The sequence below is a fragment of the Tripterygium wilfordii genome, chromosome 1 (assembly GCF_013401445.1).
Source record: "Tripterygium wilfordii isolate XIE 37 chromosome 1, ASM1340144v1, whole genome shotgun sequence".
Classification (NCBI taxonomy): domain Eukaryota; kingdom Viridiplantae; phylum Streptophyta; class Magnoliopsida; order Celastrales; family Celastraceae; genus Tripterygium; species Tripterygium wilfordii.
This window is the reverse complement of record NC_052232.1, coordinates 1,765,302-1,787,745: the sequence shown is the minus strand read 5'-3', so window position 1 is coordinate 1,787,745 and position 22,444 is coordinate 1,765,302. Positions and strand designations below refer to the sequence as shown.

General features: G+C 38.8%; 3 protein-coding genes and 1 pseudogene across 3 annotated transcripts; 3 read left to right on the top strand and 1 right to left on the bottom strand.

Moving 5' to 3' along the window:
- On the bottom strand, nucleotides 1–6,220 carry LOC120002775 (pyruvate kinase isozyme A, chloroplastic-like). Its single transcript, XM_038851589.1, has 6 exons — nucleotides 5,465–6,220; nucleotides 5,221–5,311; nucleotides 4,917–5,110; nucleotides 2,649–2,770; nucleotides 1,760–2,238; nucleotides 1–745 (listed from the first exon to the last, which is right to left on the bottom strand). Exons 1-6 carry the CDS (start codon nucleotides 6,029–6,031, stop codon nucleotides 444–446), a joined length of 1,755 nt encoding a protein of 584 aa, XP_038707517.1. The 5' UTR covers nucleotides 6,032–6,220; the 3' UTR covers nucleotides 1–443.
- A 1,067-nt stretch (nucleotides 6,221–7,287) lies between these two features.
- LOC120005666 (ADP-ribosylation factor-like protein 5) lies at nucleotides 7,288–10,380 on the top strand. The gene is made up of 3 exons (XM_038855475.1): nucleotides 7,288–7,448; nucleotides 7,691–7,900; nucleotides 9,795–10,380. The coding sequence occupies exons 2-3, from the start codon at nucleotides 7,709–7,711 to the stop codon at nucleotides 10,152–10,154; spliced, it is 552 nt and encodes a 183-aa protein (XP_038711403.1). The 5' UTR covers nucleotides 7,288–7,448; nucleotides 7,691–7,708; the 3' UTR covers nucleotides 10,155–10,380.
- Nucleotides 10,381–12,723: 2,343 nt separating this feature from the next.
- Nucleotides 12,724–16,393, top strand: LOC120002467 (annotated as a pseudogene).
- Nucleotides 16,394–20,023: 3,630 nt separating this feature from the next.
- Nucleotides 20,024–21,391, top strand: LOC120000483 (calmodulin-like protein 11). Its single transcript, XM_038848582.1, has 4 exons — nucleotides 20,024–20,197; nucleotides 20,340–20,497; nucleotides 20,612–20,692; nucleotides 21,025–21,391. Exons 1-4 carry the CDS (start codon nucleotides 20,122–20,124, stop codon nucleotides 21,163–21,165), a joined length of 456 nt encoding a protein of 151 aa, XP_038704510.1. The 5' UTR covers nucleotides 20,024–20,121; the 3' UTR covers nucleotides 21,166–21,391.
- Nucleotides 21,392–22,444: the final 1,053 nt, after the last annotated feature.

Here is a 22,444-nt window from a genome sequence, read left to right as displayed (position 1 = left end):
TTTTCCCCAAAACAATGATTGATCATTTCTATTATTATCCTTCCCTGAAACAGAAATACATATTGATAAGCCACACAAAACAATATGCTACAACGTCCACTGTATTATCACCCAAAGGCCAGAGCAGAATAATACAGCTACATATTGCCTCACTCTAAGCCAAATGGCCCAAATCAGATTACATGTAATAGTGGGGTCACCTATGGCAACGTTACTGTTGCTCAAGTGGAACAAACTAAACCTTCCTCCATTGCTTCAAGAAATGACCCAGGTTAAGGTCAACAGGTAGAGAGGATGGAAGACATGATTCCTTGTTCTTACCATAAAATTTTCCCACATCTTCTTTTGGATTGATAATTCAGATGCAGCAGTCACTAAATAACACAATCTATAAGAGGGTCGAAAAACATTGCAATACCAAATTCCCCATTGAAGTCCATTTCTCAAGGAACATTCATAACTTGGATGGACTGCAATATGTCTGAGACAGCAATGACAAGGTCACCCGATTTGATCATCCCCCTGGCCTTTAGCAGGGAGAATGTTTTGTTAAGATTACTTTCCATATCATCTGAGAAGCTCAGACGGAAAGGTATCAGGCCCCACTGTAGGTTCAGATGCCTCCGCACAGATGCCGTTGATGAAAACGCAAAGATTGGACAGTCAGGTCGGCAACGCGACAAAAGCGATGCCATGTGCCCAGTCTTTGTGTACACGAAAAGAGCATCCACCTCCAAGTTGTTAGCTGCAAAATGCCATGCGAAACATATGACAACTCATGTAACAATCAAAGCAGCATCAAAGTTTAACCAATCATGGAAAAGAGAAGGGGACAACAGGACGGGTTTGTGTTTAGAGCATTTGGAAGTTGAGTCTTAGAGGTATTGATCAATCCTTATTATTTTCAGTCAAAACATAAGAAATAAACACCTTAAGCCACAAAAAAAAATCCAAAGAAGTAGTAATGTTAGGCCATAATAAAAGTGACAATTTTCTAACATGACCTTGCAAATGGAATGAATGAATCATACTGCCTAAGAGTGCTCAGTGCTGTATTTCAAACAATATAAAAATATAGTAGCTAATAAAGTTTCTGTAATGCATTAGTTCCTCAAGAACATACGAACATGTGGCCCAGTGATAGAGTTGCCGAGGTGCAACAAGAGGTCACATATACAATTCCTCTCTCCGCGTATTATGTGAGGGTAGATCTGCGTGCATGCTGCATGTCAGAAGCCTTGTGCGCGGGAGTTGTTTACCTTTTATTTAGTCTCTCAATAAAACATATTATAATGAGAGAGGAGGAAGAGTTACAAATTTTTTAAACTATACACAGCCACGGGCGTAGAATATTTGCAATAATTTTGGTCTATTAAGTGCTAGAAATATAAAACATGGTCCAATTACTTGTCATATCACCAGTGATATTTGGGAATCAAAATGTAAATCTAATATTTTACTTAAATTTAGTAATCATCCTCTAATGCATCAGGACTTTGAATATTTACTCTTAGTTCATATTGAAATGGAACTCTAGATATGCAGCCACATGTACATCTCCTAGCATGATACGGATATTACAAATCAAAAGGCTCAAAAAACAGAACCAGCTCATTCTATAGAGAAGAATCGAACAAACCGACATATATCAGGATGCAAAAGATCATATAAGCTTATTTCCAGGTGAGCAAAATTGCAAATAAGACACCAAGAAGAATCAAATTTGTGAGGGATATATTATAGAACTGAAGATCCTTACCCATTTTGGCAGCAGAATTGCAAATTTCTTCTGAAATACGGTCCCGAAATGAAGATCCTACTTCCTGAAGTTCCATAGATTCATGACGTTTCTCTTCTCTCCACCACTTCTCAATTCTTAGACTGACACTTCTCAAAACCGCCAATGCCTTCTCTGGGAACTGCCCCATGGCTGACTCTCCAGAGAGCATCAAGGCATCTGCTCGTTGCCTGACTGCTTCAGAAACATCTGCTACTTCAGCTCTGGTTGGTGTTGGGTACTCAATCATAGACTCAAGTAGCTGAGAGGCAACAATAACTGGCCTATTTAGCTGTCTGCACACCTGAACGATCTTCTGCTGGGCATATGGGACATGTTCCAGAGGTATCTGAGCACCCAAATCACCTCTCGCCACCATAGCTCCATCTGATGCTCGAATGATCTCTTCCAAGTTCTTCAATGAGTCGACACTTTCTATCTTTGCAATGACAGCAATGTCACTGTATTACCACAAATAAATCCAAATGTCAGTTTAAGGAAGGTTATATTATATCTGTCAAAATGCCAAGAAGAAGAACACACATATCATAGACGCTGAAACATTTTCGGACACTTAAGTTCAAATAGCAACTTGGGCAAATAAAAAGTAGCAGCTGTAAACAGCATTTAAAAAAATCTAATGTTACAAAGAGTAAATGACATTTTACATGATCCAACATACTCACAACGATGACATCATAGCATATGGAAGAAATCAACAAAACTAAAACTTAGAAAAGGAATCGTCTAGATGACTATCATTTCAATGGATATCATCAAGAAGAATCCAGTCTGATTGAAAGGGGGGCAAATGCATGATGCCCCTTTAACAACTGAAGAGAATACACATATAGATATATATCTCACTTACCTATCACGAGACCGAGCAGCTATATAGCTTTTGAGATGATTAATCACTTCAGCAGACTTTACAAATGATATCGCAATAAAATCAACACCCTCTGCAATCCCAAAATCAATATCCAACCAATCCTGTAGAAATAAAAAGTTTGAGCATGAGACCAGGAATTTTCATTATGGGAACATGATGGAGTAAAATGGGAAGTGATGCGCACATAGCCCAGCGACACAAGAAATAGAAATAAATGTGATAATGTAAGTGCAATAAAAACACACAACTAGCAGGTCAATTGTAACCACCCTTAGCAAAAGAGCAATGGAGGTGGTTCAAGTGTCAGCAACACAACGACTCATAGATAATGGCAATCATCAACTACATCCCTAAACACCAAGTCTAGTTGTTTATAGCAATTCTTTCTGTTGTGCTATTTTCTTCCTCTTTTTATCTTTTGATGGTTCCCCATTGATGAAAGAGCAAAATCACCATGCATTTTTAAAGACAAACAGCCAAGGGAAGCACCCCCTGCTTTCCTTGGACGAAGAGCAGAGTCACCCATCCAGCAAACAAGCTTTCTAAATGAATAAGCATCCACAATAATATTTGCCTGATCAGCTGCAGCTCTTCTCAAGGCTGTGGATTCCTCAGAAATATTGATGAGCTTTAGAGGGCAGAATCAAAGTCTGAGTCTTACTCTGCAGATATGCAATACGTCAAAGACACTTCTGCTTTTTGGCCAAGGTGATCTGCATTGCAGATAGAAAGCAAAGTGACGTACTAGAAGAAATTGTTTTTTTCTGTCATCATATAAGTTTTAGAACTATGGCTCTCTATTTCAAACATAGATGAAATATCTCTACAGAAACCCCTCTAAATCTCCACCTCCAATCTTTCTCTTGGGTTTTTTTTTTCAGTACTCAAAAGTTTTATAACTGATTTCCTGGTCGTTACTTTCACCTCCCCGAGAGGCAACTGATCTTCTACACTTCCACAACTAGCCGTTTACCTTAATCTGTTGAAATCTCAGCAAGCTTCACTTAGGCAGATTGTAGACGTCCAGAAGCAAAGAATATAGCACTTTTATCCATGGGAAAAACCACTTCTAAGTATCCAACTGAACTCGAGATCAAGAAGGTAGAGATCAAAGACCCAAAAAGAATATTACACACATAGAGTAAGGGTTCATGCCTTTTAAAAGAGGAATACTGTAAAAAAATGTAAACAACTCCTATGCACAAGGCTCCCGCAGTGGGCGGAGTTGAGGACAAGCAAGATGTACGCATACCTTACCCCCACATATTATGTGGAGAGGTTGTCAAAAATTAAAACTATGACCTCTAGGTTGCACCGTACAAATATAAAAATACACCACAGAGAAGAAACGAGGAAGAAACAAGGCATCGTACAAATATAAAAATAACCACAGAGAAGAAACAATGCATTATGACTATGAGAATTGATTCAAATACAAAATTCAAAAGGAAAAGGAAAATCTAACATTTTGAACCTAAAACTCAACCACTACATACTTTTTTTAGTTTTTTTCTTAGCAGTTTTTTCCAGTAGCTCAACCACCAAATAACAGATGAAGGAATAAAGAATACATGAAAAGGAAAAAATATAATTCTTCATTCAAATAGCCAAGATAAAACCTTCATTCAAAAGAACTAAAATATCCACCCATAAATTTCAGAAACCTTGATATAATAACCTTGTTCCTATAATTTTAGAGGTTCGTGAAATAATTTATGCTGCAGCTCCAACTGATCAAGGATGCTTACATACTTGATAACTTGGATAGCGATGAAATCTACTGTCATATCATGAACTAGAAATCATACTTCGTTGACCTATATACCTATAATAAGTTAAAAGACAGAGGTCTTCATACAAACTCTAATCATAGCCATATTAAATATTAAAACTTTATGGATAAGAAAGGTAAAGTTACTCTAAACACGCTTTGCAAGCCAGAAAAGTGAGAAAACATATACATAGTAAACAAGGAAAGCATGAAGGAATTTTGTTAAACTTGTAATGTTGACATTCTATGGAAAACCATTCTAACGTGTTCATAGCGCTACAATGCTCGGGTAATCTAAAAGAAGATCCTGGAACGTATCTCTAATCCTTTCTTAACAGTTGAAAGTTTTTCCTATTAGGCTATTTACATGGCATTCCCGTATCTCCTTTCTTCAGTTCATATCAAAACATCCACATACAACTGAACAGATAGAATTCAAATAGTATCAAAGCAGCAAACAAAGAAACAGGACCAACCTTGGAAGAAATGGTGGGAAGCATTGCATTTCTTTCCCGTACTAGACTCCCATCCCTCCAAAATGTCAGATTAGCCCGTGGTAGCATCAGTCCTGGATCAGTGCATCTACATTTGACATCCGGACCTATCTTCTCAATCACCTCAAACCTGACCATCCCACCATCCACAAGCAGCTCATCCCCAACGCTCACATCTGTATAATTTTTAAGGCTTAGTTAAGACTCGCAGAAGAACAACAATGCACATCAACATAGTGAAATAAAAACACATTATAAAGAAATGACTAGAATATAAGATAAAAACCTTCTGCAAAACCATCATAGTTCACAGAGATGGTGTGCTCTGGGAGCGGTGTATCAAACGCCCTAACACTAAACGTCCATATGTCACCATCCTGCATGCAAAATCAGATTTGTTCCACAAAACATTTCAACAAATTAATCAAGAGGAAAAACTTGCATTAAATAAGAACACCTTTTTTTGGTAACCATTAATAAGAACACTCAAATTCGCTGAATATGGACATACTTGAGAAATCAGAGCTTACCTCGGCTTTGGCGGAAGAAGCGCCACCGAGGTCGCCCATGTGGATCTCACTGCCCTCAGTGTCCATCATGATGGCGACGGCGTATCCCTTCTCCTCGTTGAGCCTGCGCACACGCTGGATGACTAGTCTGTGCCACTCGCGGGTCCCATGGCACATATTGATGCGAGCCACGTTCATGCCACTAACAGCCAGCGCCTCCAGCTGCTCGAAGCCGCAGGTAGCGGGTCCGATGGTGCATACTAGCTTAGTCCGCCGGGTGCTCCTGAAGCCGTTCTCCTTCAGCTCCGCCTCAGTAACCGTATCGACCTCAATTGACGAATCTGTCGCTGGAACTGCCGCGAGCGTAAACCCAGTTGTCCCTGGCACTCCCTTGCCATTCTCTGTGACCAGGACTTGCGGCGGTGAATAATTGGGATCGGAAGAGGCTCTGATAGAGATAGAATGCCTGGGAACGACGATCGGGATGCAACAATCGGAATTCAAGAGGGAGGGTTTCGAGTACGGGTGTTTAGGTAAAGCGAGGTACCGTGACTGGGAAGGAGTGAACAAACGGAGAGACTGTGACATGGTTACCGGGCAAATTCGGTCGAACGAAGAGAATATGAAGTTCAGGGAGAGCGTAGTTCCGTAAGTGTAGGTGAGAAAGAAAATTTAACGAGGAGAGAATTTTATGGATTTTGCGAGGGGGGACAGGGTGAACTGACTGGGGGCGGAGATGACAATGTGTGATATGAGCTTCGCAGATGCCGCCTGTTGAGGAAGCAAAAGACAAAGTAGCAAACAGAGCTTTGAGATCTTCCCCGGATCTTAAACGGCTATGTCCGGATCCGGTGGGACTACTTGTTTTTTTTTTTTTTTACAAAAAAGCCCTGAATTTTGATGTGGTTACAGAAACACCCTTCTTTTTATATTTTTTTACATAAAAAATAGAAATGGAGGATTTTTTTTTTTGAAACAGGGGTTCGACGAGGGGTAGAGTCGAACACACGCCCTAATGAGTAGATGATTCCTTACATACAAAGTGATTACCGTCAACTAACGACTCACTTGCGAAAGGGAGGACTTGCTACCATGCGCCATATATTAACAAGTCTAGTTGTTTTTAAGATCATACTCTCTCATAAGCAATTTGAGCATACTAATTTAAGATCATATAATCACAACCAAATCAATTCAAGAGGAAGCATAAAAAAAATTAAAGCTTAAATGGAGACATCTATTTGACGAGAAATCCCTTATCATGAAGAGTAAGGTAAAACCTCGATTTATGAGCAACCACCCTCTTTCAATACACTATAAAAGATAAATATAAAAAATAAAAAAACAATCTAGATCGCAATCCTATATAATAAATTATACCTAGGTGTTCTAATAGACCCCTTGATTAACTTGGCTCACCGACGACGAGAGACGCACACCAATCTCTAGCTCACAATAATGTTATCGATTTGCAACCACCTTGAGCTCACAAAGTTAGCATCAGTCCGCAAAGCCCTTGAACTCACGAAAATACTCATGCCTCCAAAAACCTCTAGAGTCCCCAAATAAAAAAGATCTCTAGATCTCTCATAACACTCAACAAAGAAATAAAGTTCTCTTTAGTAATCTTGTGAACTCTGAAAGATCAAATATTAATGTAGAGAGAGGGGATTTCTTGGAGAGATTGTTAGAACACCTCAAACCCTTTGAATGGTCAAAATGGCCGACGTGGTCTTCCACCGACTTGTAGTGGCACGTCATCTGCCACTGTGGCAAGGACAGCAACGCTTCCCACCACCTTCCTCCATTAACGAACAAGCGATTATTTATTAGTAGATTTTTACTTTATCTCTTCCTATAGAAGCCAGATCGCATATCTTTGAAACGGAACCATAGATTCCCCAAATCATTTCTTCGCCACAAATTAGGACTCCGCTGGGTCTCGAATTCTCGATCCTTTCCATCGACGAACATTCTCAGACCGCCATCACCATCTTCGATTCAGGTTCGATCGCGTTTATTTATCTAATTCTTCGAGATCTGTGTCACAATCAAAATTTGATCATTTATACCGATCCTTCTTGATTTCGGTTCTTTGTATTGCTTCTTGATTTGATTTCCTGTTCAATTCTTGATAAATTTTTATGAGAATTTTGTGGAGTGAATTGGTGGTTTGGTTTGGTTTTTTTTACATCTTATTCTATTATAGTTCTGGTTTGTGACTTGAGTTGTGATATGCAAATATAGGTGTTGAATTAGAACGAAATGGGTGCATTTATATCGAGATTTTGGTTCATGATGTTCCCTGCGAAGGAGTACAAGATTGTGGTGGTTGGGTTGGATAACGCGGGCAAGACCACGACGCTTTACAAATTGCATTTAGGAGAGGTTGTCACTACTCACCCTACTGTTGGAAGCAACGTTGAGGAACTTGTCTACAAGAACATTCGATTTGAGGTGCGGTGAAAACTTTGAACTCTCTAATTTCTTTTTGTTTCTTGTTTTCTTTAGGCTTTCTTTCTTGTTGAAGGTTTAGCACTAGGTGTTTTGTCTTATTTATTGTTTCAACTTTATAGCTGTTTTACCATGTATAAGTTTATCAAAATGTGATATAAACGAGATAATGGAAGGTTGCAAGGATGTAGGATGAATAGGTGGGGTTATTATGGCTGAAAAAGCAGATTTTATCGTCACTTAAGTGGGAGAGAGAAATGTAATGCAATTGTAGTTAGCAGGAGGCAAACGGTTTAAGCGTGTAGGCTGATTCTTTTTCTTCCCAAAGAAAAAGGATGATTTATCTTCTTCAAGTTATAATTTTTTTATGAATGAGTAGGGATTTTAGGGAAAAGATTCAATGTTAAGCCGATGAAGAATTACCTTATATTATTGGCAATATGAGGATCTTCACTACGTCTATTCTACCCAATATTATCAACACTTTTTAGTTCTTGTATTGTGTTGTCTTCTTGCCACATGTGGACCAAAGGTGTAAAATTTTGATCCCTCATCTTCAAAATATTCCAAAGAAAGCCTTTTAGCCTAGGGCATTACAAATCGGACAAGCAAAAGCAAATTTTCTATTAAAAAAAAATTCGGACAAGCAAAAGCTTCCTCGCTTTGTTGCCTTAGATATATGTATGAAATCGGCTTTCTTTGAGTTTCTTTTTTGTTTGTCAAGAATACAAATCTTTTCTTGTGTATCTTGGTTTACTCCTTGGTCTATGTATAACTTTTCTTCATTACTAAATTGTTAATATTCCTTCTAAAGGAAAAAATTGTTTCATTTAGGGCGTGGATGAAGGTGTTACGAAGAAAAATAACCTATAAAAAATGAAAAAAGTCAGCCTGTACGTTGTTTTGCCTATATTTGATTTAGATTGCTAAAAAGAGGGAGTGAATTATATGCTTCAGATCCTTATGCCCTGGCCAATTTACTTGGGAAATGAGGAGGTTATAGAATTGAACTTACATGAGCATCAAAATATTCTTGAGAAACTAATATATGGGAAAGGATTCCTTTAGGCCATATAGATGCATGGGCAAATCTATTGGGTTATGGGGAGGCATATCTTTTCTTACTTTATTTTGGCTTGTATTTTGAGCAAAAAGGCAAAGATAAGATAAGCTAGTGTTGGATTTCTTAGTGCGCCAATGCTTTTAGGCAAAGTTTTGGTGCAATCAGCGAACCACCTCATTTTTTCGTTTTTGGACATGAAAGTTATGGGACTTTGCCATTACGCATTTTGGAAGTGTCGTGAGTGTGGCTGAATCCTGTTGAAATGGAACTTGAAGCCTGGACTTTTCGTACTTGGCTGTATGCAAAATGTTAATATGCGTCTCTCCATCTTTTGGATCTTATGGAAATAAAATGAATGGTAAAGCCTTTTCTGAGGGAGTGGTATATCTACTTAGATGCTCAAAGAGAGAGGGTTCTAACCTGTTACCTTTTGGTCCAGCGGGCAATTCAAATCAGAACATATTTGCGGATTTCAATATATGATGTGATTATATTCATCTCAGCCTTTTGGTTTTCCTAATTAGTGACCTTTGGCAGATTTTTCGGTTTAATAGTTGCGTTCAAATTCTTGACTAGTGCAATTGTATTTGTGATGCCTCCTTTACTAGACAAAGATGATGTCTGCACTTGTTGGTTGAATTTTATGTCTTTAAGCAATTGTATTGCACTGTATTTGGATGACTAACTTGGTTGCTCACTTTTGTGTTGCTGTGGAATCAATGACCCTTGTGTCCCCTCCCCCTTTTTGTCCTCCCCCTTTTTTCTTCGCTCCTCTTTGAAGGAAACCCTTGGATGTATCAAGAATATAACATGATTTTCTGCTAATTCTATTAGGTCTGGGACCTTGGCGGTCAAGACAGGCTTAGGACATCATGGGCGACATATTACCGTGGAACTCATGCTGTTATTGCAGTGATAGACAGCACTGATAGGGCCAGGATTGGCATTATGAAGGAGGAACTTTTCAGGTTGCTTGGACATGAGGATCTTCAACATTCTGTAATACTTGTTTTTGCAAATAAACAAGACCTCAAGGATGCAATGAGCCCAGCTGAGATAACTGATGCCCTTTCTCTCCACAGCATCAAGAATCACGATTGGCACATTCAAGCCTGCTGCGCAATTAACGGTGAAGGGCTCTATGATGGTCTTGGGTGGATCGCTCAGCGAGTTACTGGGAAAGCCCCGAGTTGATGGTATGATAAGTAACTGATACCCTGCCTTTTCTTTCAGATTGAGAAAAAAATGATGAAATGGAAACATCTTTTCTGTGTACCTTTGAGTGTATGAATGCTACTCTTCATCAAATATGTAGATTCTTTTTGTTGATATTTCTATTTGTCTGAAGAATTTGCGTGTTCTGTGGAATGAAGCGTTTCCTTAAACATTTGTCAATGAGGAAAAATTTGTTGCTAGAGAATGGTAAAACTTCTGCACAATAGAAGCATTTACACTGGATTCCAAGGACTCGTAATTTCTACTTGAATGGATAATGCAACTTTTGGTTACTAAAAGAGTTTGGTCAATTTTAACTCACACCAAATATTCATACGTTTCAACTTGGAAATTTAAAGTTGAAAATTGTTTAAATGTGCACATGCAGATAGATTTTTTATATTGATTTTTTTATGCCACATCAGTGGTTTGATTGTCCAAATGGTAAAAAATATGCATATCGAAACAATTTTCAAGTTTGAATGCTCGGTTGGAACATTCGGATATTCGTTGAATTTTGAACTTTGAATACTCGATTGGAACATTCGGATATTCAGTGAGTGAGTTGGACCTGCTTAATTCTTCCCAAGTGACCAAAAATTATGCCAACGTGGAGCACGTGTTGGAGGGACTCTGACCGAACACGTGTCGGAGGGATGATTGGTCAGATGTGGTATATAATGTCAACGTGGAGCTAATGAGAATGTGTACTTCCTGCATGACATACACGTGTCCACCTCTGCCACGTGTGTCGCCTCTGTCTTGCATTTTAACAACACATACGCACCGCTGGTCCATTGTTATCAAAAATCCCACGAAGATTGCTAGCGAAAACATGTCCCTGGTCAAAGTAGTGATCGGTTCACGCAGTATCGTGAAGAAACCGATTGCCCTCCCACCGAAGACACTGCCGTTCCTACCTCCCCTCACTGCAGTTCCAACAATTGCCAACGCCTTGAGAATCGTTGATCATAACAAACCTTACCTTCCATCACTTGTAGTCTTTGATTTTAATTTATCATCATTCCCACCAGAATTCCCAGGCAAGGGTCCACCGGAGTTCCCTGCAGTTCCAAACTATGATGAACCTGCGTTTCCACCTCCTGAAGTGCCCGAGATTACCAAGTCTCCAGAGATTGAAATTGACCCTTCTACCCCTCCCGAAATCACAACCGACCCTCATCCGGTAACTCGACCGGAATTTCCGAGGCCGCCAATACCATCACCACCGGATGACCCTGATATTCCTTTGCCGCACAATCCACCACCGGATTTATTTCCTCCGAGACCGCCGGATAACAATCCGCCACCAACGATTCCACCGGATGTATATCCTCCGATGCCACGGATATTAACCCGCCTCCTACGACGCCGCCGGATATTCAACCACCTATGGGCCCATTTGGGTCGTTTGTATTTTAGGACGTGGTTTTTGGGCCCAATAAATGTGTATGTACAGTCCGCAAGCAACACATGGAGTTATGCGCAATAATGAATGTGATCGTATTTTGTGCAAATTAAGGAGATCTCATAAGTTGATTTTTTATGCCTCAAAAACTTCATTCAAGCGGCTCCATTTGACAATCAGGAGTACCTCAGGGCATTCATGTACTTTCGAGTATTGATCACGAGTACGGTGTACCTCAAATGACATTCATATTTGTGATATCTCATATAGTTATCGAGTTTGAGTTTTGTCCATCCATTCTCTGTATCCAAAAAAATTTGTGGCTTCGTTTGTTGTGGTATTTCCTTTTTCTGTGAAGGTTGACACAGTTGAATTTGAAGACACGAGATGAGAAGAGGCCTTCTTTGAGTGGGCCAGAACAAAACCCATTAAAGGGAAAATTTCATGTCAATACCACTAGTGAAATTTTTGTACATTTAAGTCCCGTACAAAAAATTATACTGACAAGGCATCATTAATATGTTAATTACTTTTTTACTATTGCATTCTTCCTCTCATAATAACTACACATCTCTTCTCTTTCTCTCTCATTTCTTCTTATTGTTGCCCATTGGTATTCAACCTAAACTAAAGCTCACACCATCACGAACATATTCCGACCTTCCATCACCATCAATGACAGTCCATTTGACAGGAAAATGATCGGAAAACCACGACCATCCCAAGACAAAAGTCTCAGATTTGGCCGATTTCGACGATGGTTCATTACCCCACCACTTCCGTTGAACTCTCCTCACTAGACGTACAATGCCCAGTCAGATATGACCCAGAATGGCCACCAAATATGTCTATTTGAAATAATAACATCGATCGGACGATGTTACTGTTTCAAAAAATAACATTGGTCGGTCAATGTTACTCTTTGGAAAGACTTCAGATCTGGCCAATTCTAACTACGATTCATCATACCACCATTATGTTAGACTTCCCTCATTGAAGCACAGAATACCCAACCAAATACGATCCCAAATGGCCACTGGATATGTCATTTTTTAAAAATAGTAACATTACTCACACAGGTATGGGCCATATTGGGCTTATAACACCCGACTCCTCTTAAGCCGATGATGATATTAGCCCTCGGCCGAAGTTGTTCTCATTTCCCTCGCTCACACTCCAAGGCCCAAGCACACCGAAACCATGGCGTCCGGTCTCGGCACCATCCCTCGTGCCGTATACCTTCTTCCCTGCGGCCCTGCACAATCGGTTGGTTCCACTGTGAAACCACGACTAAGCCTTCTCCAGACGAAACTAGACTGTTCATAAGAATTAGGGCTTCCAGTGATGGGAATTCGTACCTCGATATGTAGCGGCAGGCCGTTAATCGCGAGGGGGAAAAAAATCGAGTTCCAGAGTGTCTCCAATAACTCTGCCAGTGAGTGTTGACGAGAATGGGGATGACTTCAATGAAATGGAAATGATTGGAGAAGAAGAGCCCGGAGTTCAAGAAGACCCTGAGGTTTCAAAGGAGGATTGGGACCGAGTGCAGCGAATGCAGGTCATTGATCGTGCTGCCGCTGCTATTGCAGCGGCGCGCTGTTATCCAGGAGGAAAATTCTTTTCTGAATGAAAATACGGAAGGCGAAAGTAGTGAAACAATGGGACCTCAATAGTCAGTTACATTGGGAACTCTGTTTATTGCTTGAATTTTCTAACTGGGGGTTCTCTTTTTGTTTGTTGCGTGAGGTTTTCTTGATCTGATTTTGGGGTTATTGCCATCCACAAATGTTTAATTTGGGAATTTTTGGACACCATGAAGTTCTTATTTGGATTATTACTCTACATCACTATTTTCATTAAGCTTTTCAGAAAATGAGAGGCTAGTTATGGGAGATTAGGTCTGATTCTAAAGTGAAAGAGTAACTTACCTAGTGGAAAATGTTACATTATGTTGTCAGTTTAAATCTGAACTCTTATTAAGCATCAGAGAATAAGAACAGTAAATTTTAGACTTCGAGTTTTTACTGTGCTGAGAAATAGAGGGATTGTGAGCTGGAGCCAATTTAGCTTGGAGCAAGAGAAATTACTATTGTGTGCATATGAATGTGTCATTGGAGTTGAACAAGTAATTGTGATCATTCTTGTATATTATTAATTAAATCTTCTTCAATAATATACAATTCTGGATTCATGAGTTAGTTATAATCACATTTTATAGCCGATATTTTTCTCCTTGTTACTGGTTAAAATTCAGTTTATTCTTGTGTTTTTTTCCTGTTAGAACTTAGAAGATGCCATTTGGAAGTTGCAACTATTTTATTTGTTGGCTACTTGGTTTGATAATCATATTAACACATCGAAGTTTTGTGTGGAAGGCATGTTCACACCGTGCACCTCATTCATATGTTGAATTGTTAGGTGCCTTTTGGCTCCAAGGCCAATGGATTATGTTCTTAGTTTATGAAATCTATGAATTCCAAGAGGAGCGTGGAATTGGAGTGCCTATGTGCCTTGATTAGAAACGGATTATGTTCTTAGTTAATGAAATCTATGAATTCAAACAGAAGCGTGGAATCGGAGTGTCTATGTGCCTTGATTAGGAACATCTGGAAGTGGAACACTGGGTCTTGACTTTTGGTCTTGGACACCACCACCACCCGACGGAGATAGAAATTTGGACTATTCCAATGAATTGCAGACTGCTAGAATTCTTCTGTGCATTTAACTTCAACCAACCCTGTGGTCGAGAAAGATCGATATGTTGACCTTCTATCAATTCCATTTGAGAGCACACTTTTGGAGAGCAACCACAAGCCTCCCCTTCCTCCATTTCAGTCACTGATGGGTTTGAAAAAGTGGAAGTTCAAGACCCAGCTCCGTAGATGCCATTGGGAAAAGAGGGACATGAAATTGGTGAATTATTTTCAGCACATGCCGCAGAGGCAGCTCATGCACTTGAAAAAGTGGATGACTTTTCATCCTATGGAGAGAATCCAAATGGGCCAAAATGGTGGAAGGAGACTGGGATTGAGCGAAGACCTAATTGGTCTTACTTGTAGGTGGATGATGACTAGGGGAGTTAGTGTTGTTGAGTGGCAAGAGAAGTTCTGGGAGGCTGCTGAGTTTGACTACAAGGAACTTGGTTCAGAGAAATCAGGACGTGATGCAAATGGAAATGTTTGGCGTGAATTTTGAAGAGAAATGATGTGGCAGCTTATTCATATTTTTATAGACCACAAAACGGTCTATGATTTGCCATTTCAATATAGTTAAAACTTAAACCAGTAGAGAGAGGCAATCCGTCCACCTCCTCTGTACTTCGGTACGCTACTAGAAGTCTGGAGTGAGTGGTTCTCATCGAGGAGAGACTGGGGAATCCGTAAGCCTCTCTTTCATGGCCTAATTGCTCCCATTTCTTGTAGTATCCGTAATCAAGGTAAGCCATTTGCTTCTATTCCTTCTAATTTCTCCCAATTACATTGTTGTAAACAGTAAGCTTCAACAACAATCAATAATAGATAAGGAATTAACAATTGACTTTTGTTTGTAGGTTTCTTCGATTTCAAGAGAATGGCTTCTTCGTTACTTAATGGAGCTGAGAGTTTGAGTTATATTAGTCGGGCAGCCCCAAGCGGGTTAGGTTTTGCGAGCTAAAGTTTACATATCAGTGGCTATCTCCTAGAAGTCTAATTTGTCTTGTACTAAGAATCGAAAACCTAGAATCTTAACACCCAGATGCACTATGTCATCCTCAAGGCCTGCTTCTCAGCCTAGGTTTATACAACACAAGCAAGAGCCCTTTTGGTTCTACAGGTTCCTGTCAATCATTTATGATCATTTTATAAATCCTGGTCACTGGACTGAGGATATGCGTAATGAGGCACTCAAGCCTGCTGATCTCTATGACTGGAACATGATACTAGTGGATGTTGGTGAGCGATCTGGGTTCACCACCTTGGGCATTATTAAGCATGTGGATGCCAAAAATGCCACCATTCTTGATCAGTTCCCAGTTCCCACACGAGCTTGCCAAGGCTAAGCAGAAGGACCCCTTGAAAGATTGCAATTATTGAAGGGGATGCAGAGGATCTTCCTTTCCCTACTGATTATGCTGATCGATATGTGTCTGCTGGAAGGTAAATTTGAGCAGCTTATACATACTGTGTGATTTCCCTCGAAGTTATTGCTGTATAATTGTTAGGAAGCTAGGTCCACTGCATGCACAGTTAGCATGATTTCCATCATCAAAGGTTTTGCTGCATGTTCAAGTTCTAAGAACTGAAATTTGGGAAAGGTGTGACGTTTTTTTTTCTGTGTATGCTTGATAGTTTTAGACATTAAGAAATGGCATTCCAAATTTAGCCATTATGATTATGCTGTGAGTTATCATTGTCAAGTTTGAAATGGTGGTGCACGAGGATTTGCGTGGCTTAGCATAGGAAAGCCTTTAGGACCGTACTTTTGCTGGGAGGCTGATGGGTCTTCAATTATTCACATTATGCTAGAAGTTAAATTTAGATTCCTCACCATTTTCTGTCTTCGTAATGCGATATTGTCTGACAGCATTATTACTGGCCGCATCCCCCTGTGGCATCAAGGATATGTATTGGGTACTGAAATAGGGGGAAGCATACGTTATTGGGCCAGTGTACCCGACCTTTTGGTTGTCTCTTTTTTTTGCAGATATGTGGACGCTCTCCTCCGAAGGAAGAGGAGTACATTGACTGGTTTCAAAAAGATAGCTTCAAAGATGTTAAACTCAAAAGAATTGGTTGAAAATGGTACCCTGGCATTCGTTGTCATGGCTTGATCATGGGTTGCTCTGTGACTGGTGTAAAGCCCTTGTCTGGGGACTCCCCTTTGCAGGTAGCTATTATCTTCATCCTTTGACATCTATATAGTCATTTATGAAATACCGTTTGAACAAAACATTGCCCTTGAATCATACGACTATGGTGTTTGCATTAGTTTTATTATTTAACTGAAGAATGAACATGGCCTAGTGGTAAGGTTGTCTTGCAACAACTCGTAGGCGGTGGTTCAGTCTTGGAAATATCATTTCCATAGTAATCCTGGGGAAGGCTTCATACATCGTGTCTTTTCCCAAATCCTGCCTCCACCATGGGAGTCTGGTGCATGAGACTTGTTGTTGAGAGTGAAGCAATATGCAATCTCATTATCGAAAGAGTGAAGGAAAAGTAAATGTCCCAACAAGTCCAACAATTGTTTACATTTACTTTCCCTTAAGGTTGAGATCGAAGATGCTAAGCTTCAATAGTTTGGGGTTTTAGGAAGTGGGAAGCAGTGGCATAAATGTTCTTCAAGTGAGAGAGACAGCGGGATATGGAAGGGATTTTTGTACTAGGAGCATTAGGTTGGTAAATCTCAATGTTATTAACAAATATGGGGCATTTCTTAACCACCAATTTTCCAAGTGAACTTTATTAGAAGCATAACTTTCTCCAGTTACATGTTTCTGCCAACAATCATAAATTGTTGTTCTCAACCTGCTTGGTCCAAAGGTGGAGGATGTAAAGAAGCCTGTGAATTGTGAACCCTTTTGTGTCCATTTTGCGATTCATTCTCGGGGCTTTGGCTGCAACTTACTATGTGCTTGTACCTATTTACATGTGGATTTAAAGATCAAATTGTCCCAAAAGACCAGCCAATATGAGAGGAAAGAGACAAAAAAAAAAAGGATAGTCAACCATCTTTCCTAACTATTGATTGCTTGGGATTATCTTATTAGCTAATGGTTTATTTTGAAGATGATCCTCTTGAAGCACGTGAAATGGGAACATTTCCTTCAGGATTACATGCTTAAAGCTACCGCAGCACTCTGGAGGGCCCTTTCTGAAGCCTCGCCAGAATTTATGTATTAGTGAGTATAACCAATATAACCTATGACTTCAGTTCTTTGGTCGCATGGACGCAATGCTCTTCATTATTTTCGCTCTTAAGGTGTCTAGAATGTGCTTATCATCTTTGTGTAAAGCATCTGCTGTGAAGAATGATGAGGGAATCAAATAAACGTAAAAACTTATGGTATCCGCGTGTGTTCATCCTTTTTTTTTAATGTAGATTTCAGGATTCAATTCTTCCAATGTCCTCAAATTTGGAGTCATGATAAATGTCTGAGTAACTAGGATATGACGTGTTTATTCTAGGCTTTTGGAGTATGGTGTCTCTTTTATGGTGCTCTACTTTCATGCTTCAATTCAGCTATTCCGTTCGGAGTTGAAGTTGATATTTCCCTATTCCCATACACCCAAAAAAATAAAATTGTAATATATGGTATTTTCAGTAGCTATTAGCTGCTTTTGTGAGCTGATACAGAATCTAGAAACTACTTGGGGTTGAACTGGTATTGATTTGTGTCATTTGCAGTTATGAACTATGAAACCTCACCCATATTAATGTTTTTGATTGTAGTAGGAACACTGCATATTCATTTTTATCTTCCTGTGTGATTGTTGTTAGGAATGAACTCAACCTCCACCATTACAGTGCAGTTGTTGCCTGGAGCAGGGGAATCAAAGGACTTGACATTACATTCCCTATGTAATGTGTCTGTTGATTGTATGTCGTTTTCACTCTTCAGTGGAGTCAGGTAAGCGAACCTTACAATTAAATTATGTAAATTCCTTTAATTAGCTTATCTTGTCAATGTATCTGTTCAGGTTTGAGAGTCCACGCGGAGCCGTGACCATGACCCTATAACAAAGGGTCTCTTGGGCTAACTACTTTGAACCAAATCCTTTGTAGTTTCTCCGCTTAAAACCCAATTTAGGTGTTTGGAATTGAATCGGTCTACCCTCTCTAGATCATCAAATAATTCGATGAGTCCAACTTCAATTTTTCAAATTTCAACTCAGTTGATTTAATCAGCCTAGCTTGAAGTGGGCTTCAACGGGTCCGGTACTTTATAATAATATGCCTGTGAAGACTAGAAATAGGGATGGCAAAGAGATTGGTTTCAAGTTGGTTATAGGTCGAACAACAACACGTGTTTATGAGATATTTACATGTTAGGATTTAACTCGAATTGGATTTCGAACGTATTTAATTGACCAAACCCAGATTAGTTTAAATTCAAACAAGTAAATCAAAGAATAACCTAATCCGGGTTTGGATCTGAACAAGTAAATCAGACAAGATTTATGTGTTTGAACCCGGACTCGGATCCTGTTTTAAACCGAGCAAAAAATTTGTACTTTGGACTCGAATTTTGAATATATAATTTTTGTTTAAATTTGATTTAATTCCGATTGAATAATTTAGATAATCCTGACGGGAAAGAAGTTTTGTCATCCCTACCTAAAAGTCTAGAACACTCTTTCGCAAGAGAGAAACCGCGTTAGACAGAAGAGGTCATTAAATTCATCATTTAATGGGTCAAAATTTATGGAAAAACCATTTGTCCAATGCCTTTTGTCACCTTATGGAATTGGTGTACCGAAAGCGTACCATATCACAAACATTTACATATATATATATATATATATATATATTAAGAGAAATGTGTATGATATAGTGAGTCTGTTTGGGAGTGCTGTCAACTGCTGTGAGGTGCTGTGAGTTATAAAACTGTGGTGCTGTGAGGTGAGTTAAAACGCAAAAAGTTGTTTGACGCATCACTTTTAAAACAGTGGTGTGGTGCTGTGAGGTGCCTTTGGCGTATCTATATTATGGTTATATCAGATGAGTAATAATATTAATATAAAATCGCTTAACGTCTACATTATACATTAATCTAAAATAAAATAATTGACCTAATTTGATTACGTAGGACAATTCAACATATATTGTAAGCGTTTGGGAGTGCTGCGAGGTGTGGTGAGGTGTTGTGAGGTAAAAAGTTGTGGTGCTGTAAGGTGAGTTGGAACGCAAAAGTTGTTTAGTTTGTTACAAAAAACTATGGTGCGGTGCAACTGAACACAATTGAAACACACTGACAAACAGGCACAGTGTATTTATAGTATGTGATGTGAGTATGCAAAACGCGTTGACAGTGAAACTGTAAGCAAGGGAGCGTGCCTGTTGGGTTTGAAAAAAAAGTGCACACCTCCCCATGCGAAATACCATCTTTGTATTAACTTTGAATGAGCTTTGTCTCCCAAACCTCATACCCTCACAGCTGTCCTTGAAGAAAACTATTCACATATCTTATTATACGCAACCCATTACCATAATTTTTATTCAACATATATCTATAGACTGTATATGCAGAGAGAGAGAGAGGTGAAAAGTCATGGTCCAAAAGATGGGATTTTGATTCTTCACATAATAAGGCCAATACCATAAACCCCAAATCAAGTCATTATGGTTAATTTGACTGTATTATATTAATTTATTGCCAAGTAAATTAAATTAATTATAACCCAAGACTTTCCACATTGGAATCCTACAAATACCCAGCTAAGATTGAGCTATACTCAACATATTACTCTCTTCTCTCTCTTGAGCTATACTCAACTCTCTCTCTCTCTCTCTAGCTTGCTGAAGTGGTTGGAGGCTTCAAGGAAACAACACCACACAATGGCAGAAGTGCTGAGTGATGAACAGATTGTTGAGTTTAGAGAAGCCTTTTGTCTCTTTGACAAGGATGGAGATGGTCAGTTTTTGCTATTTCTCTTCTTTTGCTTACAGTTGCACAATTTTCACCTACACACACACACACACACACACACATATATATAGATGACATTGACACATTGTACATGCAATTTCTTTTTCTAAACCTGTTTAATGTATAGGTTGCATTACAATTGAAGAACTGGCAACAGTGATAAGGTCACTGGATCAAAACCCAACAGAAGAAGAACTGCTTGACATGATTAGTGAAGTTGATGCTGATGGCAATGGGACAATTGAGTTCACTGAGTTCTTGAACTTGATGGCCAAGAAAATGAAGGTATATATATATATAATTCTTAAATCATTTGCATATGAACAACTAGACAATTGAATTATGAGTAATTGCACTTGAGAGTGAATTCTTATCTTTGTTTATGTACATAATATACAGGAGACTGATGCAGAGGAGGAACTCAAAGAGGCCTTCAAAGTGTTTGACAAGGACCAGAATGGTTACATTTCAGCTACTGAGGTAAGCCTCTTTTTTTTTTTAATAAATATAATTGTGTTCTACCCTGCACATTTAATATAATGAGATAGCCAATATATATATAAATATAACTGGTTTTTGAATTGTTTGATTTTGATGTCGGAGTTAAAAGAGCATACTCCTCTGTATATGAGGTGTTTCACCTCGTTCAGATTAATTTATAGAACCATTACGTCTGCATATGCAATGAACACTAACCATGTTTGAAACAGAGGATCCATCTATTTGAATTTCACGTTCTTAATCAATTCTTTTATGAATCTAGGCCTAATTAAAAATTAAACTTTTATATGTTTTAACAACTATGTATGCAGTTGAGGCATGTCATGATCAATCTGGGTGAGAAATTAACAGATGAAGAGGTGGAGCAGATGATCAGAGAGGCGGATTTGGACGGTGATGGTCAAGTTAATTACGAGGAATTCGTCAAGATGATGATGATGACCGTCGGATGAGTCTTTTTCGTTCGTTGCGATTAAACCATCCTAACGATCGTTAAAATTCGTTTATTTGCAAACCTAGCTAGGTCTCCTCATGAAATAATGCTGTTTCCATAACTAGAATGACTGGGAAAAAAATCACCAGTAGATTGTTCATTTTCTATATTGTACTATTAATTTGCAATTTGTATTCTTTCATTTCGATTTCAATTAATGAACAAGTCTTTCTTTTTTCTTGGTAGTTTATTTAACTTAAGTTGGTTGTGTTTTGTTGTCCTATATATATATATATATATATATATACAGCTCAAAAGATGTGTATATTGACGTGAAGTTTCTCCTACTTTTTGGTCGTAATGTATGACTTTGAATGGCCAGGCAAATGGTCGGAAATTGAAATGTACTTTCAAAGTAAAATGAAAAGTCTGTTTCAAACAAGTCTTCATGCGACCATGTCCAAAGCTGCTTCTTCTATGAATTTCTTTGTCAAGACAAAGGACGACTAACCAAAAAAGTTACGAAGAAACCAATGCTTAAGATTATTCTAACTGATAAGGTAATCGTTTCTTTTTTTGGTAAGAAGACAACATAAATGTCTGTATGTATATATGATTATGTATGTATCAAACTTGTCTAAAAATATATAGACAAGCAAGCACTCATTAATTTCGAAATTGGGTATTCTTCAACATTTGAGGGAATGCAATAAAATTTGCAAGATAAAAGTTGTGAGACTGATAGCTGGATCTGGTTCTGTGTTGGGCTGTTGCATGTGTTTCAAGACATTTCAGGGAAGTTTTGTAGTTAATGCATGCCTTGCCTTAAAGGACATGAGCTGGACTTAACATTATGAACATTCATCCATCCAAAAATCATTTTGACCATTCCTTCATGAGTTCATATGCCATGTTTCAGGATTGCTGGGTTAATAAGAGGGGAAAAAAAGGCCTATAAAATCATTGAGTAGAAAGATTTGCAGCCCATGATAAACCCACAAGCCCAGTTAATGAAAAGGAACATAAGCTCAGTTAATCAAAACAAAGCCTAAAAAACACTAGGCCCAACACATTTTTGCAGAAGCAAAATGCCATGGAGAGGAGTTTTTCTTTTTGGGAATTCTCTTCATGGAGTTTGGGGAAAAACTTTTGTGTGAGCGATGGAGTTCTTCTAATGCTGTAAGTTGTTTCATGTTCTCTGTCTTAATTTGAACCGTGATGTCTATTAGGATTTGTGATGCTACAAGGTTGTATAGTTTGTCCTTTATTGGAATGGAACTACGGTTTTTATTTGCTTT

Coding starts and splice junctions, on each gene's coding strand:
- LOC120002775 (XM_038851589.1), bottom strand. CDS start 6,031: ATGTCACAGTCTCTCCGTTTGTTCACTCCTTCCCAGTCACGGTACCTC. Junction 5,312..5,464: donor CTTCTTCCGCCAAAGCCGAG/GTAAGCTCTGAT, acceptor TTTTGCATGCAG/GATGGTGACATATGGACGTT. Junction 746..1,759: donor CAATTCTGCTGCCAAAATGG/GTAAGGATCTTC, acceptor GGCATTTTGCAG/CTAACAACTTGGAGGTGGAT.
- LOC120005666 (XM_038855475.1), top strand. CDS start 7,709: ATGGGTGCATTTATATCGAGATTTTGGTTCATGATGTTCCCTGCGAAG. Junction 7,901..9,794: donor ACAAGAACATTCGATTTGAG/GTGCGGTGAAAA, acceptor TAATTCTATTAG/GTCTGGGACCTTGGCGGTCA.
- LOC120000483 (XM_038848582.1), top strand. CDS start 20,122: ATGGCAGAAGTGCTGAGTGATGAACAGATTGTTGAGTTTAGAGAAGCC. Junction 20,198..20,339: donor CTTTGACAAGGATGGAGATG/GTCAGTTTTTGC, acceptor TTTAATGTATAG/GTTGCATTACAATTGAAGAA. Junction 20,498..20,611: donor TGATGGCCAAGAAAATGAAG/GTATATATATAT, acceptor CATAATATACAG/GAGACTGATGCAGAGGAGGA.